Raw genomic sequence first — 19,179 nt, 5'->3', positions numbered from 1 at the left:
TTGGTTCAACCACCATCTTCCATTCAATACCCACGAGTTAAATTAGAGCTTGTGCTTTTCCAGAGGGCAGGGGAGTAAAATTTTATCAGTGCTTTTTAGCTAAAAGGGATGAATGCAGCCTACCTCTCCCTACCTACCTTAGCCCCTTCTAAAAGGTTTTTGTGAGCTACTTTAGTGTTCATCACAAATCCTGTTTGTTCTAGTAGTGATGTCATTTCTCTGCTTACTCAGGGAAGTTGCAAATAAAGGAGATTCAAACTTCTCACAGAAAGGGAGGGCAAAAAAAAACCAGCTTTAAGTGCATGTAAACATGTTTATACAGCTCAGGAATAATGGGTTATCAACTTGTCAGTCTGTAGCCATGTTCAAGAACTCTCCTCTCTCACACCAATAAATAATGTGGAGTTGGCCTGTAGGCAGTGACTTTACTGGCCACGGTGCTGCCACCGTGTCCCTGTGTCCAGTCAGGATGCCAGGATGCTTCTCCTAATAATGTCCGTCCTTCTGCTGATGGTGCTGTTTGGACTGAGCCTCTGCTGTCTGCACTTTTTTTCAGCCACTTCAGTCTCCGAGTCACTCATTTCGGCATCGGGGATGTACCCATCATTCTCACTGTCGGGCTTTAGCTTGCTTTTTGCCCTGTCCTTCGGCGACACTCTGCCCACGCCCAGGTAGGGGTAGCTGGAGTTCTGGTGGCAGGTCTCCTCCGGGCTCTGGCCCTGCTGTTGCCTCTCCCCCTTCTTTGGAATTCTGAATCCGCCCCAGTTTTTCACTGGGCTCGTGGGTGTCGTAGGCACTTTAACTACTGTCTGATTAGAGTTTACTTTGACAAGACCCCCGTTGCATTTAGGCACTATATCCCTCCGTGTGCCAGGTGCTGACCTACCACTGGAGTGGTTCACAGCCCTTTTATTTTCTGATTGCCTCTGAGAGAGTTCTGTGGGTCTCAGGGGTTTGTGGTTGTGTTTAGAAGTCTTTTCCTTCAGTTCTGCCTTGATCACCTCACACTGTGGACGATTGTCTCTTCTTTTTCTGTGGTCTGGTATAACTATGCCATTTTTCTGCTGTGCGGATACAGTCCGGGTTTCTGCAAAGGTCTTGTCAAAATTTAAAAAGCCACCTGGAGCCGCTGCACTGCCTTCCCTTTGGCTGGGCTGCCTCAGCACGGATTTGCTGTCGTTCCCGGAGCTGTTTCTTACTCTGTCTCTCTTGTGTGATTTTTTCAATGAGTGGGCCAGAGATGTGCCCATTTGTTTCCTGAAGAATGCAGAATGCCATTTCAAATCCTCTATCTTAGGGGCATTGGGGCCCACAGATGGACTATTGAACAACACCGTGTTTTCCACTGAGGAGAATGAAGAAGGCACACCTAGTTGTAAACAAAGAAGTTAAAGTCAAGCCACTCCATGTCTGGGTAAATACCACTTTTGAATGTACCTATTGTCAACTCTGTTCCTCAGCATAAATGGGTATTTGGGTGCCTATCCAGCACCTTTACATCACAGTTACGTGGCTGCATCACGCTTTCACAACGTACTGCTGGTGTAGTTCACTTTCCTTTATCCGTGCTGCACCTACATACACTTGTAGCCAATATAAATCCTACTGCTACTAATTGCACTAAGACAGAGACGCTCCTCGGGGAGGGGGGAGCAGCCAGCACATGGATCTGATTCTGTCCAAAATACGGTTTATTAGCTACTGAGCACTTTAAGGATAATCTAGTTAATGCAGTAACTTTTAAGTTACTAAATTTTCTCAGAAAAACTACTGTTGATGAGATTAGGGAGGAAAAAAAAAAAATGTTGTTTTAAAACCAGAGTGCTGCCTTTTCAAAATTCGTTTCTTTAAACTGCCATCTGTGATGCAAAGCAGCACATACTAAACACTAATGCAGCGGCACTAGTAAACCACGGACTTAGAAGGTACCATATGGCACCCAAATATAAGCCACGGTCTCTCTGTCATAAGGAGTCATGAGAGAATCACACCAGAAAGGATGGGCAGCAGCAAACCATTCAGTGCCCCATGGACAGAACACAGACTTACCAGTTTTGGAGTGTTCTGTGCCCACCATTACGGCTACACAGAGTCTCATTTTTTCTTCCAGCCTGCTGCTGCATGGTGGACCACATGAGACTTTAATGAGAATAAATGAGATCCTGCTTGTCCTTCAAAACCAATCATTAGCCTGTAACCAAACCTTCCAATGCTTGTGCCTGTGGTCTTATCTGAAAAAGATAACGCTCAAGCATACCTGAAACTCTTTCTTGTTCCAACTGCTTTGCGTAGATATTAAATATCTGTTCTTGAACTTTGCAAACAGATCTCTTGATTTTTTCCCTTCGGGTCACCATGTAAGTAAGATTACGCACCTAGAAGACACCGAATTGATGAGTTTCACAGGAATTGTGTTTCTATAGCATTGTCAATCTGTGCATTGAATTCATTCTGTTTAAGTACTATAGACCATTTAGACAAGTTAGTCATGTATTTTAACACACTTCTTAGAAAAGAGTCTTAAATACCATTTAATAGACAGATTATTCTATCAGATTTGGGAGGGCCACAGCACGAAAGTAACTTCTATGAACACCTGAATCACACATATATATATATATACACACACACACACAGAGGAAATCTAGAGGAATGCTGGAAATGCTTAAATACACTCACTATTAAATAACCTAGCCCCTTTTGCCTGTTATTGTTTGAGACACAACATAAAATTATACTTCATTAATAACATGAAAGTGTGGAGAGCTATTCAACAGTCCCACTCTTTTTGACGACCCTGCCACCACTGCACTACGAGTGACCACAGTGAAGGGAGGCCAGTTTGTTCATGCCATAGCCCAACGGAGGTAGCAGGCACTGGAAACAGTAATGAAATGTTTCTTTATTTTGACTATCTATCTTGGAGTTTTTTTAGAGGAAAACTACATTTCTGCCCTTCAAATGGGACTGTCTAATCTAGCAAGCTGTGTAAGCTTCACCACCACCACTCTCCCAGAGCTTCGAAGTTACTTCTTTCCCAGAGGAGGGAATCACTGAGCAGTAGCGTGGGTGGCTCCACGGCTCCTCTCCTGGCTCTGTGTAGCCGCATGCAGCGTGGTGCCCTGTGGATTACAACCTTGTAGGCTGATCTCGCAACAATTAAGGAGGAGACATTTCACAAGTGTGACTAGTTTTGCTACAGTCCTGCTCTATTTAAGGCTTCCAGTCTAGGGCTAGTCAGTACTTCTGAGTAACTGTCATTACTCTGTGGGTTTGAACTGGAACTTAGCCTGGTGCCCTCTTTCTGATACAGGCCACGGCCTTTTGTTCTTTGCCTCGTCTGATCGAAGCTGCGCAACGGATGCGCCATGGCTGCAGAAATACCTGTTTCATTAGGTGAACCGGATGACACTATTTCAAAATCTGTTTCTAGATAAATGACACTGTCACTAATGTCATCCATAATCAAGCCTTCCCGACTTTATCTTGAAGACAAGAAAAAAACACAGGCCCTGTTTGTTTGGGGTTTTTTCTTGCAGGTTTTCTTGTATGTACAATCAGGGGGAACAAGGAAGTAGTAAAACATTAAAAATATTGCTAGAATAACGTACCCTGTTTTGACATCACACTTAAAAATGGAAAGGATACATACAGAGTATTTTAAGATCCAGAGAACATAGTGACAAACTCCACTTATTTAGCTGATCAAAGAGAAGACTAAAAGAAACCTTGAGCACACAGAGCAGAAACAAAAGATACTAGCTAACAGCTCTCTCACCCAGCTAGAGAAAGGTCATAGGCTGGAAGTTGAAACTAGGAAAAAAAACTTTGAAAGAAAAACTGCAACAATTCCTTTAGAGGAGTAGTTGGCCATCAGGACCCTTTACAAAGGCTGCAGCAGATGCGTGAGCACCTGCTGTCCTGATACTTTTGAAGAAAAGCTCTAGTTCAGCCACAGGTTAGAGGCTGAGGTAGGACCTCCTGAGCCAGGTTCCGTATGTAGCCTGCACAAGCCATACGCTGTATGGATGTGAAAAACTAAAATAATTTCAGTGTTCTTTCTGGCTCCAAGATACCTTAAACTCTACTAGTTAATCCCCCCCCCCCAAAAAAACCAACAAAAACGAAGGAATTCAGGTCATCAAAGGATCAGATGTACTTGAGATAAAACACTAAACTGAGCCTACTGAACGGCTCTTCAAATATTCAAAACCTAATTGAGTGGAACATCATGTGCCTCCGAAACCTACACCACATAGTCCAGGGAAATGTCATCCTACTAAGCTGTGTCAATGGAAAACAGATCTGCTGCAAATCAAGGTAAGTTTCATAATCTTTCCTTCCTTGTGCACCAGATAAGAAAGTAAAGCAGGGAAAGCCCTTAAAGGCTAAATAAGCTCTAGCTGGGGGGTGCAGTACAGTCCACAGCCATCAGTGTTGATCAGTAAAAAAGCGTAAGCAGAAATACAACAATCCAGTTGTAAGGAGACTGGATACTACAAGCCAAGGCCTGCTGGCCCTGTGAATTAACCCTCTGTTTGAAAAGGGCAACTGGTGTGCTCTGTAGAGATTTAGAGTTAATGGTCTTTTCTGACAATACAACTTTGAGGTAATGCGCAGCATGGAGCGCCTGCAATAACTGAGAGCCTGGTTTGGAAACTCGACTAACAAAGGCCAGCACTCCTCATGCAAGCACTGGCAGCGCAGTGGCTTACCCGCTCTAGATCCTGCCGGAGGTGTGTGAAGAGCTGCAGTCGTCTGAAAAGAACATCCTGTTCCCGTTTAGCCAGATTGTCCTCTTCATCCTTCTTTGGGGTAATCAAAGGCTTATTGAAGTTGGCTTTTCTCTTCAGCTTCCAGTACTGGTAGAGGAATCCCACCGGCTCCTCGGGCAGCCGCAGTGCTTTAGCCACTTCCAAAGACTCGACAAACGTGTAGAACTCATCCTCCAGCTGCTGGAGCTTTTGCTTGCGGAGGCTGACTCTGTGGGCCTCCTCCTGGTTTTGATCCATGCTGTGGAAAGGGTCGATGTGGGTAGGAGGAGAGCTGTCCTGAATCCCATTCCCATTCTCCTGGCCTGGGCTTTCACTGAAAGTCTCATCATCTGCTTTCTTGGTGGAGCTGTGCTTGGGGCAGTATGACTTAAACTTCACCTCATCGTTCTCTGCCAATATGGTCTTCATCTCCAAGCCACGGTCAAACGCACAGGTAACGTGGAAGGCTGTTCTGCAGTTCTTCACTGAACACTACAGAAATTAAATTAAAATTAATCAAACACAAATTTAAAAAGCCACACTGCCTAAAACTATTTGAGCAGCCAGGACTGCTTTGGAAGAACAACCCTGTTAACACACTCTGCTTCTAAGCTGCATGTACTTTCTTGCTCTCTCTTAATTAGGTTTACGATTTAGTGCTTTTGGGCCAGGCAACCATCAAGCGGCCCTGTGGGACAGGAGTGGTTAACCCCTCCCTAGCCCACTCACACTGTTCAAGAACCAGCAAATCCACAAGAGGCGCTTTCTGACCGTCACCGGAGACGCTCACGTAAGGCAGTGTTACGCAAAGGAAAACGCTCCCCCTCTGACTGTCCCGGCGTGGGAGAGAGGGGTGAATCATAGAAATCATGGAATAGCTCAAGTTGGAAGGGACCCGTAACGATCATCGAGTCCAAGTCCCTGCTCCTCACAGGACTACCTAAAACTAAACCATATGACTAACAGCATCATCCAGACGCTCCTTGAACTCTGACAGACTTGGTGCTGTGACCACTCTCTCAGTGAAGAACCCTTATGTCAAACGTAAAAAAAAAAAAACCCATCTCTGTGGCTCCAGGCCAGTCTGATACTTATAATTAAGTCTTTCCCAGCACCTGGACCCATGCTACCCAGAAGGCCTCAACCGAGGGGAATTGTTTTTCTCCTGTTATCCCAATTTTATAATGTCAAATATTAAATCACTGCCAGTCACTGCTTCGCTGACCACAGCCTTCACTTCACCTGGGAGAGAACAGGAAATTCAGGTTTTTGTCATTTTTCTTTCCCTCCCAGTGAACCCAGCCATCACAGAGCGATGGGCACTAGTTCAGACAATTTAGCACTTAATTTCAATTATACGTAACTCCCTCTTGCAAAATGCAGGCCTAGCTATCACCAGCCAAAACCTGAAAGATTTACATATATATATATATACACACACACACATACATATGCATTTGTATCAACTCACACCTCTGCCTCCAGTGAAAAGAATTTAAAGTGGAAATGAACATTGGTGCTATTAACTAGGAGGACACAAAACTACGCTTAGCCCAAGCCATCCACCCTCAACGAGAAACGCACTGCGCTAGGATGTTTACGCAGTACTTTGTAAAGAAGCCAGTATCTTTCTTTCTCCTCTGGGTTTTCCTGCTCAGGTTGACTCAGCAGCCAGATGGCATATAAAGGTACAACACAGTGTAAACTGCAGAAGTTTCAAATGAACATTCTGTAATAAAATTAACATATGAAAGGAATTAAAAAATACTAAAGCATCTTTTGCCCTTTCCTCTCTCACTAACAAGCAGCCCCTCTGGAACACTGGACAGTACAGAAGAGGACTGTAGCCGCGGTTTCCAAGCTGCTGTCGTTTAGAATAATCGGCTCTTAGTGTGGCTAACCTTGTGTGGGGAGAAGAGGGGAAAGCCTGTCTCATCGGAAGGAAATCTGCTGAACCTGGGAGACTACGCGGTCTCATTTTTCCCAGCTTACTGCAGCTGCTCTCTGCCCAGCCTGACATACTTCCAGCTGCCGGCTTTTCTAACTGTTGTGCACATCTTGTAACATCTCTGGGGGATCTCTCCCTCAGTTCCTCCAGTTAATGCTACTTCCCTTTTCTTGCAGTGGCTTTGTCTAATGTTCTTCTCTGCTGTGTCCTAACACAAATTGAAACGTTTCTCACAGCTAGCTTTAATGATACCAAGATTTACGCAACTCTTCTAAAATGTCAGGCAAAACCGTAACCTTTTTGTCTCTCCCCAATTTCAAACGTAGAACTGTCTGAAGTGGCAGCCATCGTGCCCGCATGTCATCCTGTGTCGTCACTAGAAGGGGAGCGGTGGTATACGAAGAAATACAGAAGGACAGCCCCCTCTCCCCTGCACACTAACGTACATAAATACTCAAGCGTTCAACCTCAACTACAAGTTACAAGGTCTGAAGAATGGACAAAACAGTTTCAGCTATGTAAAGCAGCCAAGAGGAAGAGGACAGCTCTGCAAGGAGGCATTAACGATTGCAAATTTATATGCTGTGAACAGATTTGTTTTCTCTACTTAACATTTACTATTTCATGCAGTCTTTAAAAGGAAAGAGACTGATAGGGTTTCACTGGACCTACTGCTGCACTGCCGGTTTACAGCTTCTTCTGTCACCCTCATCAAATGACTCAAGACCAGAGGAAAAAAGGAAGTGGATAAAACCTGATTTCAAAAAAGTGTAGGCCTTCAGCAATTTGTGTGTCATAATGCTGGTCTTACCATCATGGGTCCTGTAATATGAGGCTAGCCACAAAAGAGAAAGAGCTCTACTTCTTTAGACTCCTTACGAGACAGCGATCTCTTCCTGTCCCTTCCTCAGGGAGTTTTCTGAGGATCATTTTCCTGAAGTACTCAAAGCGCTTTGAAGGTGAAGAGCATTACCACAATACCAAGCTACATATTACTGTCTTCTTTTTTTCTACACAATCACAACACTGCCCCGAGTGTGTCACCTGTCCTTACTCTCTCTCATTATTTGTTCTCAAGTAAGGTAGATCAAAGTTTGGTCCTGTGTCTCAGGAAACCAAGTATCTCCTCTTTCAAAAACTTACGGCTTGGTAATGTGTTTTCTCAATCTTTCTAGATTTTAAAATTGTTCTTACAATGATTACTTAACATTTCTGAGTTATTTTCCACTGTAAAGCACCTGCAAGTGATGCAGAAAGAAAGAAGAAACGACACTGCCCAGTCTGAAATGCTCTGGTTCAGCTCAATCCAGTTCTTTAACAGCAACAATGCACAGGCTACAGTGAGAAAGGCTGAATCCAAACCCAACTGAAACTGCAGAGAGAATTTCAGAAGTATGCAATGAGACAGACTGGCATTGGCCCAAGAATGTGAGCTGTTGGTATGAAACAAATGGCTTTACAGGGCTGGCTGTATAGTTTAATTATTTATTGCATTCGGAAATCATTCTTTTTGGAACTATGAAGACTAGACATTTGTTTTGATTCTTCCCCATCCTGCCGTTTGTTTTGGGCAGCCATCATCCCAGAGCTCAAGTATCAGAAGTCAGAATGATAACGTGGCACTGCTGCTACAGCAGTGTGAGCTGGGAAACTCGCACCCAGGAGGGTTGTTTTTTTTTTTCCTCCTTTCGACACACCAAGAGCTCCATAATCTACCCACAGCCAGTGGAGGGAATGGGGCTCATTTCCTCAGCTTGTGGCTTGCTTGAATCTTGGGGCAGACCAGTCAAACAGTCTGTTTCTTTCCTACCAGTCAGAAAAGCCTAATACTAAATGATCAGGTATTTCTCCTCAACAACTTAAAAGCTGGACCAACAATTAAATAGTTACAGAAAAAACAGTTACAGCCAAAACAGTCCAATGTTAAGTAGCACCTAAAATGAGAAATTCAAAGCTACAACTAGCTTTAGTGGGCATGCTCAGCACCTTAAAAATTCAGGTTGTTACAGGAAATACGCAACTCCCATTGAAATACCCAACTTGTCTTAGAAGTCACTAAATACGGACTAACAGATAGGCTTCAGCACAGAAGCTTTCAGCATTCAAGCTTCATTTTCGTATGTGGCATATCACAGAAATTCAGGGTTTTTTCCTCTACTCCACACCGTTTAAGTTTTATTTCAGCATACTAATAAACGTATCAGAGTATCAACAAATCAGGAAGTCCTATGGGATGACCTGTCTATGATTATTAAAATTTTACTAGAAAGTACATGAATGTACAAAAGCACTTTGTGTGCAATTAAGTCCATAGTAACAAACACGAAATCAGAGAGAGTTTACTGCGGATACACATTTTGTGTATCTACTGAAAACTGACAAAACAGAACACGTGGATATTTGTGCCATTCAATTACCTGTATAGAAGCTCCAACCTTTTCAGTACAAAGGCTGCACACCAGTGCCCATCTACTGCTGGGAATGTGAGAAACCTTTGTAATGGGCTCCATTTTTTCTGGGCTTCCGATGCTCACCTAAGAGAAAAAAAGGTTAAAAAACAGAGTGACTATTAACGCCGTTAATTGAAAAGGGAAACAATTTTCTCAAGGAAATCAAATTCCTTGTGTGCATATGCAAAATCAGCACGTTCCAAGTTCCTCAGTTTATAAGGAACTAAAAAATTTAAATTCCTTTTAAAAAAAAAAGGTCAGCTCCTCACTGCATGAACAGAACCCTTTCAAGGTGAAGCCCACCGATTTAAAATTATCATTCAGGATGAATATTTGATTATGAGAACCCGCAGGAATTCTCACTGTCACACCCAAACCTTCCTGAGTCACATTTAATGTTCCATTTACCAAATAAAACCGTACTTTGTGTGCTTGTTAAATGAGCTTTGCCAGCAGCAAAGGCCTACATTTTTGAGGCCAAATTTTGTTTGACAAAGGTTATGTAATTACTTTCTTTACAGACGATGCTTCATCCTGCCAGACTTTACATCTAACTGAAAAATCTTTCATACTGTCTTCCTAAGAAGTACCACGTATACGCAACACTTGTCATAGCAACGCACATGAGGTTGAACAACGTTTTTGAGAGATTCCTTCTCTCCCAGAATCACAGCAGCCCTGGACTCTCAGTGGATCAGCACTTACCTCTGGAATCCACAGAGCGCAGCTAACGTGGACCCACTTGGTGCCGCTCCGGGTCGGCTTCATGGCACCACCCTTCTTGGGACACAGCAAACACTTGGGCTGCACGCCAAGCGCACAGGTCCTGCACAGCCAGCTGCCTTCCGGCACCTTCAGGATCCCGTAACATGCCTGTATTCCCATTTACAGAAGAGGGAAAGAAATCAAAAGAAACGATGTACATTTCTGTTACTTTTTAGCTGTTTACATGTAGCCTCTCACAACTCTCAAAATGGCATTTCTATCACTACCGAAACATTAGCTTGTAGAGGATCTCGGGAGGCTTTCAGAAACTTGGCCAACCGCGTTACCTACTCAATCCCCAAAAAGATCTTTCAGTGAAAAGAGCTGAAGTCACAAGCAACTGTTAGGCAAAAAAACACTGCCTGGGAAAGGAAGAATGTGTTTGCCCAAAGAGCACTCCCGACAGACAACCCCGCTAGCAATGAGCTAGGATTAAGTTCAGTATCACAAAGACTATGCGTAACAGGAACTGGACTGTATCTAATTCTAAATGCAAGAACCACAAATTCAAGAGCTCTGCTGTGCAGCACTCGATGTTATTCCAAAGCATTGGGGTTTACTTCTTATCCAGAAGGAAAAGTGCAGAACAGCGACTAATTAAGATCACTTTTTTCAGAAGATTGTATCCTTCTGGAGACCTCTGTACAAATTACTGTCAATTTTAACCCTCTTAACTTTCAGATTTGATGTGATCAGAGACTAAGGATCAGAGAACCGCTACAGGTCTAAAAATGTCCGCTTTACTCTGAGTATCTTGCAAGATACCCATTTGTACTTTACAGCTGTCATATGCGTATTTCTTTATCATTAGTACAAATGCATTTAAGTAACACATGCAAGAAAACACCATTCTTGCTCACCAGACAACACAGTTTTCCAAACACTGAATGACAAAGCAAACTCCTTAAAGTTGGGAAGGAAGGACAAGCTGATAGGAAGGCATCTGCCACAGAAAGAAGCATCCACAGAAACAAGATATGCTAAAATTGTATCTGTTCTTTCAGGCTAAGATGACTTCTTAACTGCCACAAAAAGGGGGCACATAATAGTGCTTCATTAACTCAACTCAGGTCAGTAGGTTCTCCATTAAATTAAAATGACTGTAATAAATCCTACCTGTGTCCCTCCTGATTGCCTGAAAGTTTTTTTTTCCCCCTCCTCCCTGCTGAGCCTAAGCTGCTGATACCAAAGGTCTGTTAGCCCCAGAAGCGTGCAGAGAGAGGTGAAAAGAATACAGCAAAAGAAGTGACCAAGTGAAAAGGTAAGACAATACGCATGTGTATGTTTTGGGGAGGCCATTCCTCACCTTAAAACTTCCCCCACACATACACAATACCATGTTTAACCTTCTTAGTGTGACATTTCTAGAATTGCATGTAACAATTCTTTCTCGATTGTATGATTTCTGCACTCATCCCACCGCTCAAGGGTGAACTCTGCAAGAACTGGAAAAATCCAACCTGTTATTTTTAACAGTTTGGAAAAGTTTCTGTCACCACCCCTGCACCCCCGCACTGTGCCCTGGCCGCCATACCTGGTGCACGCAAATATTGCATTTGTCACAAAACACCATTTCGTTGCCATCTTCTCCATCTGGAGACTGACAGACGTCACAGACAACATCTTCATCATATTCAATCCCAAGTCCTTCTTCTGTCTCGATAGCATGATTCATGTTATCATAGCATCGTTGTTCAAACTCCTCTATGACCCTTTCCATCGTGTACTCGTCCAGCTCAGGCATCCCTGGGAAACAGGAGTTGTTACTTAGTCAAAGGAAAGAGCGATAACCACCGCCACACACAACTCCAGCTTCTTTTTCAACAGCTGAGTAGATACAGCCGACCCCTGCACGTACATGTGTCATTCCTAGACAATCCTGCCTATTCCAGCATAAACTAGGGAAACAGTAAAAAAAAAAAAAAAAAAAGGTCAAAAGAAGTCTCACAACTGTTTTAAACCAACAGAAGCAGAGTATCCAAACCAATCTTTTAAAATCCTGAGAAAAAGTTTCATAAACTACTTTTGGCTTCCTGGTCTTGTTCTGATTTTTCCTTCCGGGACAGCACTGTTTATGGCTTTTGCTTCAATTTTGCAACCCAAGTGTTGACTCTTTGCTGAAAGATTTGAGAGTGTTCTGAACTAAAAGTAATGGGAGTAGAGGGGGGAAAATCAGTGACAAAATCTGCTGTGACACTTGTAGCAAACTTGCAGTTTCTAACAACAGCTGTTGTTTTTTTACAAGTTCCAACCCAATAGGGTGCAAGCCCAACTAACGTCTCCATCAGACGCTGCTACACCAATAAATCAGTTTGTTTTAAAAAGTGAAAAACACGAGTTGTAATAAATGCAACATCAAATCTGGAACAATAAATAAATGCAACATCTAATCTGGGATTTGGTCTTTTCAAACAGCATCCATCAGAAAATTACTCATAACACCACAGCTACAGGCTGATTACATTACAGTATTCTATAATTCAAATTTGTTAATTATATTAAATTACTATTATAGACCTGAAAAAAAAAAAATCTGTCATAGAAACAGCAAGAAAAATATCAAAAAAGAGCACAACGCTTCCCCCTCTAGGTTCCATCTCTCACTTGCCGTGACAAAGAACTGGCTGCAATACTTACAGGTTGGTACTACACCGGCCTTTACCACAAAATCACACCACGCCAAACACCCGTGAAACCAAGAAAGCAATGCTACTGCCAACAATCGTGTTCCTCTTACAAAGTCAGTTTAGCACAAGAATTTCCATATACTTAAACCACTACAGTGACGCTTTTGGTCTAACTCCCAATACCTAACGTTTACTGTGACATACAGAAGATGGCAACCTCATGATCCGTGTTTAACAAGAAAATCCTCCTTTTGGCTCTGCCTGTGAATAACTGAGCCACAAATTCCATGAAATGAAGAAGAAAACAAAAAAAATCTCTCGCTCCCCCAGATTAGAAGACAAACACTCTACGAAAGTACTTCAGCTTCCCTTACTGACAGGTAAACCCTGGCGGCAGAGATCAGTGCATCCCATACTACCCAAACTGAGCAGCTGGAAGGTAGCATGAGGGAGCATCCAACATCCTGCCAATGAGAGTGAATTTTGCCCTGCAGCCCAGAAATATTGCACCAGCACAGCGGACGATGACAAGTGTTACAGCAGTTTGCAACTAAATTCTAACCTCACAATTGCTATCACTTTCTTTAAAACCCTTAGAGAGATGTCACTGACTGTGCATGTATAACGGTTAAAAACGAATCGAGGGGCTGCAGCTTCAGTTCAGATGTTTACATTCATTCTTTTAAGGCAGAATATACATTTTCAGTACCTGAAGCACTCCAACAGGTATCAGAGAAAACACAGGGAACTCATAGCTGCAGGGACACCATAAAGTAAGCGCTACTACTGCAGATCAGGAAATATTTCACTTTTCAAATGCCCATTAATAGTATCTGTAGAGTGCAGTGTCTGACAGAGCACCCAGGTACATGATGTTTCAAGACCCACAACATACTGCCTGGTACTGACAGGAGCATTTCCTTCCCTCCGCATACAGCAAAACTGAGTGGATAAAGATTTCGAGCAAACTACAAGAAACTACACCAAAACACATCATTGCAGATCAGATCTGTCAAATTCCAGCTGTTCAGTGTTTCACGTGCACCACGTACTTCTGAAGGTTATGTTGGTGTAGCAGAATGGCTACCCCAGGGCTTCATGCACAGGTACAAATCTGCACGATGAAGAGCCCCCTCCTTGCGCTCTTTATCACTAATGCTACTCACACCCCAGGGTAACGCTGCGGTAGCATTACCACTCCTCTGGTTTTGGCAACACAGACAGACAGAGGGGATTATTTACACTGAACAGACAGATGTCAATTACAAATCATAAAAGATATGTTTAATTTTTCTTTGAAGAAAGCTAAAGGGACTTGCTGCTGCTGTTTTACTGATGATAACTGGAAAGGTAACCTAAACTCTTGAATCATGAGTTGTTTTGAAATCATCTAAGCCCAACACTAAACCTGAGCAGGCCTGACTTGAGATCTGGAAAAAAGGCTTGGGTAAGAGACCAGATCAAGGCTGGGTCATCTGTTTCTTCCATATGTGGCTTTAAAAGGGGAAGCTTTTAAAGAGTTATCAATGGTCAGTTTGTGGTTTATCAGGTCTTCAGCCATGCCACATATGGGCTACAGCCAGGTAAAACTCATATGACTAAACTGTAACCCAAAGCAGGGAACTGCCACAATGCTGAAACAAAAATCAAGAGTGGTCACCAACATGTCCAAACCTCTTCCATCTCGCACAGCATCTTTTCCCTTAACTAAACAATGTGGTAAAAGTTCTGTGCCGACGTATATCTTCTCCCGGTGAAATCCTCTCCTGAAGCACACACCTTACCAAAGAAATGTTCCTATTCTTGCCCTGCTCCTTCCCACACACAAGCCATGCTGTAGAAAAGGGAACGGTTGCTCCCCTCGTTACAGCTCCTCCTCCTGCTTCGGAACTGGAGCACACAGTCACAGTAAGGTTTGGGAGGCTCCTCCAATAAATCCCTGCAGGAATTCCTCACTGCCTCATTCCCTGCCAGTTCAGCTGGCGTAGGTTCTCTACATCTCCCAAGACTACTTGTCTACCTTCTTCGCACTGAACACCACTGGCTAAAAAGACGGTGCGGATATGTTATGCGGAGAAAAATAAATATATAAATAAAAGGAAAAACTGGAAAAACTACCTGAAATGGTCTATTTGATGTTCTCTTCAAGCACTTTGATGGCAAAATTCTCTGTGAGAATTCCCTTGTGAAATGGAAAGCAGCCAAGAAAAAAAAGCCATGTGGCCAGATTCTGACCTGGTCTAATCAGATGCAACCCAGCAGTTCGGAACGCATGTGTCTTAGGGCTTAATCACATCAGGTCTGATTTGCCACGGCTACCCCAGCTCATACGATTTCTGCCTCTTCATACCTCTATCATCTCTTCCCACTGCTGCCCTCCCAGAAATTATTCTTAAGATTACCAGCTTTACCAAAAAAAAAAAAAAAAAAAAAGGCAACAAAAACACAAGCTCACCCATTTCTTTGAATTCTTCATTGGCAAGTTGCAACCAGGCTACGTCCACATCATTGAGATCGTAGCGACACACGCTGTCTGCTAAGGTTCGAATGTCAACATAGCCCAGCTCCGGAGGCTCTGAACCCGATGAAACAATATACTTCCTGGGACGTGTAAATGTGACAGCTTTCGTCTCAGACACAATCCTAAAACAAACAGACAAGCAGACATCAGGCATGCTGGGTTGCTGAGTCTTGTTTCTAGAGAATTCAGAATGCCTCATTCTAAGCAACTAACAATCATCAGCAATTGTCTAACCATCTGAGCAACCATCTTGCACCACTGAGACAGGAAGAGGAAACAGTACAGTGCACTTTCATAACGGATTGCCAGTACTATAAGAAATTAATTGGAGTCGTCTAGAAACCAAATTCATTACCAGAATTTTAAATAAAATTGAAAGAATAGAGAATGGAGCTCTGCTTACTCTTACCTGAAATTCACACTTGTTTAAAGCTAGAGTAGGAACACTGTACTGATGGCTTCCATATGCACAGATGTGAAATTCTGTTCTAACACTTTTTTTTAAATCCATCTGACTATAATACAAGGAAAAAAGTAGTACTTTCTGATAAATTTCAAGTTTTCTTTCTTACAGTATGTTTCTTCTGATTTTTGTGTGTGTAGCTACGGAACTGCCATCCTTGTGAAATTCAGAAGACTTTTCCACAAAAAAAAAAATCAGTAATTTGCACTATCTTCACCTTCACTTACCCAAGCAGATCCAAGCTCTGACATCCTGGGTCTGCATTTCCTTTTCTACAATCACTAATGTCATGCTGGGCCAAGCACAAATATCAATCAGCTGCTGCTGAAACTACCTTCTCTCGGGTTTTGGAAGCTTCAGTTGGCCAACAACCAAGCATGAAAGCATATTTTAGCTGCAAGCCAACTGAAATTTTGTTCAACCACAGGCATTGGTTCAGGAAATGGTAAAGTATCTACAGCACATAACTTGTTCTAGGTCAGATTCCTGCAATGCCGCAACTTTGCAAAGGCAGCAGCAGGGGGCAAACCGCTCAATTCACAGAGGACAGCAGTCATTCTCCCACCAAGCTGGTGACTTTTCTTCAAACAGCAAGATAACTCTGTCAGTCAGCCTGCAGCACAGCTCTCTCAGTAGGGGACACTGTACCTTCTCTTAGTTAACTGCACACACTGAAATCCAGTTTGGATGAAACGCACTTCACGATGTAAAACTGGTACTTCCAGGAACGACAGGCCACACTGCCAAATGACTGCCTCCTGCAGCACCAGTGCTGATGATTTTTTGGTGCTCGAGTGCTACAAGGGAAGAGATAGCACCCCTCTGTGTAGACACGTGCTGGGAACAGCCTAAGCTCCACAACAAGCAGAACATCCTCCACCCTTATTGCCCCCATCAGAAGTCCAAGGTGTTAACTCCTCCTCCTGTCAGAAGACCCTGATCTGCTGCTGCTGTAGCTGCACACATCGAGCTCAGTAAATCCTCCACCTATTTCAGTCTCCCACAGAGCCCTAAACCTTCCCCTCATCTATCGTATTTCAGGCAACAATCTGAGGAATCTTCAATACCAGAAATCCCTTCCCGAGTACCTCTCCCTGCAGAAATCATAACCTCTGGGCAGCACCCTGCACACGCTGTCTAAATACCACCGTAGTGGCACAGAAGAAGTAAGCACAGGTAGTTTGGCTTCAGAACAAACCACCTTCATCTCTTTATTTCTGTCATAGAAAGAAGGGAAAAAAAGGCAACACTTACTACGTACCAAAAAACACATTCAGATGAATTATTCCACCTGACCGCATGCTTACACTGAATCACCACAGAGACTCGCTCCTTTCCCCACCCCTCTGAACCTGCTCTTGCTGCCCTGGCCAGTCACTACAAGGGCAAACCCTTTTATTCTCTATTACATACCTCATTACCATCAGTTATCTGTACTGCATTTTGCTTCTGTTCTACCCAGCCACTATTTGACTACTGCTGATGCCGTTTACAGAGCAGGTCCCTCCCTTCCCAACGCTGGGCACAGAACAGTTACAGTGCTCCAGCACCACCACGGCAGGGCTCTCCAAGTGTTTTGTGAGGGAGCAAACAGGATAGTAACCAGGCATCAGAGAGCCACTCTGACCAGCAAGTGCTCACCAGTAGGACCATACAAGATAGCTCGGCAACTAAGAAAAGAGTGGCACCTCCTGTGGTGATACCTGTAACTGTGGGTGCCTTCTTTCCTTATCTCCTTTAATATCCTAAATTTGCAGCAACATGTCTGTTGGCCATTAGCAGAGAAAAGCACTCTCCTAAGTGAGTACCTGGATCTGATCTAGCCACCAAACCACCTCCCTGAAAGATACGGGGTGGAGATCTCCCTGTGCTAAAGTCCACAGGTCTCCTGGCCCTCCTGCAGCCTTGGGAAGTGCTTGAAAAAGAAAGCAGTGAGGAGAAGACAATGTGAGCACACATGTACAATGTGTGTGCATTTAGGCAGGGACTGGGTGAGGTCAGTGTGGAGCAGGCTACAAGCTCTGCAGGGAAACGGTATGCTCCCATGTTCTAAACTGTACGACAGAGAGGAAAATGCCAAGTTCTCCTTGGAGCTGCAGGTCCAATCCTTCAGAAGGAAGGAAAGGGTTTACCTGACGCATGGGTGAGTTCCTCATTGTACAGACCTAGCGGGGCTGTGCAGAGGTCTGCAAGTTGCTGCACAGAACACAAAACGTGCTAACAGACATTCCTGTAGTCCCCCTACTCCCAGGTTAAAGCTGGCAGATGCAGACCTAACGGAAGCAGTGTAGCATCATCCAGATTTTTTTTGCTGTGTATTAGAGATGGGGCTGTTCGGGCCCCCCCAACACTGGTGGGTCATTTGGTAACGCCTTGTGGGCCAGCCTGGACTTAAAGAGATCTAGTATGATTAAATGGCAATAGTCCTTGTTCTTCTCACTTCCTCCAACTCCAATCCCAACTAGGCATAAAATAAATAGATGGGCTGCAGCACTTTCCTGCCCTTACAACTGTATTATTTGAAACAGAAAATAATATCTAAGTGTAATAAACAAGGTAAGGAAAATGAGGGTTCCTTGGATAAGAGCTGAAAAATCTCACATTAATGTACTTAGTTACATGCACATCTGGATGGTTCTCAAAACACCTGAAATGTTGTACAAGAAACAATTTCCTATGTTAGTAAATGAAGCAACCAAAAAAAATAACATGAAACCAAAATAAATGCTGTGTTTCCTCTAGCCCTTAAATCTGGCTTGTCTAACTGTTCCTTCAAAGGAACCTATGGCTTGGAACTAAGCACAAGAAGCATCAGACAAGGGCCCTCCCAGCGACGCTGAGTGAAGTCAAGTCTGGGCTTAAAAATAGAAGCTATTTTTAAGGTTCTGTCATCACACTCCCATCCCAATGTAATGCCAAAAACGATTCTCTGAATTCTCATATTTCAACACACAGGCAGAACAGGCCTGACTCTTGACCTCTCCAGCCATTCAAAAAGCTGAGGCAGGTTGCTCTTCGCCTCTGAGAACCAAGACCTTTCTAGCTAGACACTGTGGAATAAAGCTCAAGAAGCCAAGGCAAGGTAGACATAAGCTGCTAGCATAAACGTTATATGTATTTGTTTACATTCCTCCAAACTATACCTGGCTACTGGTTCTGGGATGGTCCCTGGGCTAACTGGCACCTGAACTCCCTTTTCCCACTCCTGCCTCCACGGGTCTGCCAGCACATAGTATTCATCAGGGTTCAGCTGGAAGGAGTCATGTAACTTCATGGCAGTGATCAGGTCCGTTCTGAACACCTGCAAAGAGAGTGACCAAGAGAGAAAAATAGAGACACTGACATTTGATATTTACACTCTATGATTCACAGCTTCAGGGTAACCATGGAGCACAGTGTGTAACAAGGTCACTATATCAACAGTGAACTAACCCAGCCCATTGCAGGACAGAAGTTTACCTTCATCGGAGGGAAAAGAGTGGCTGAAGGTGCAAAAAGTGATAGAATGACTCCTAGCTAACTCCACTACAAGTCCTGGCACTCCCCCTGCACTGGGGACGTGGTGCTAAAAAGGTGCTACCCGCTTTTACCTCTGTTTTGGCTGCAATAAAAGCTGCAGGAGCTTTGCGTCTTAAAACAGCTGCACAAAGA

General features: G+C 43.6%; 1 protein-coding gene across 2 annotated transcripts in view; it reads right to left on the bottom strand.

Annotated features, from left to right (window-relative positions):
* Nucleotides 1-464: 464 nt before the first annotated feature.
* The window catches only part of JADE1 (jade family PHD finger 1), a gene marked incomplete at both ends in the record, with an annotated part of 33,254 nt that continues 14,539 nt past the window's right edge, over nt 465-19,179 (bottom strand). Inside the window, 8 exons of one of the 2 annotated variants that reach the window (XM_081998951.1) lie at nt 465-1,369; nt 2,258-2,375; nt 4,716-5,246; nt 9,120-9,236; nt 9,858-10,025; nt 11,452-11,663; nt 15,000-15,187; nt 18,672-18,829. In XM_081998951.1, the coding sequence (XP_081855077.1) occupies nt 465-1,369; nt 2,258-2,375; nt 4,716-5,246; nt 9,120-9,236; nt 9,858-10,025; nt 11,452-11,663; nt 15,000-15,187; nt 18,672-18,829 (2,397 nt within the window). The remainder of the gene's footprint in view (nt 1,370-2,257; nt 2,376-4,715; nt 5,247-9,119; nt 9,237-9,857; nt 10,026-11,451; nt 11,664-14,999; nt 15,188-18,671; nt 18,830-19,179) is intronic. The other variant, XM_081998950.1, reaches the window with a different exon arrangement.

The sequence above is a fragment of the Phaethon aethereus genome (genome assembly GCF_964289735.1).
Source record: "Phaethon aethereus genome assembly, chromosome: 4".
Taxonomy (NCBI): Eukaryota; Metazoa; Chordata; class Aves; order Phaethontiformes; family Phaethontidae; genus Phaethon; species Phaethon aethereus.
This window is presented reverse-complemented; position numbering and strand designations above follow the sequence as displayed.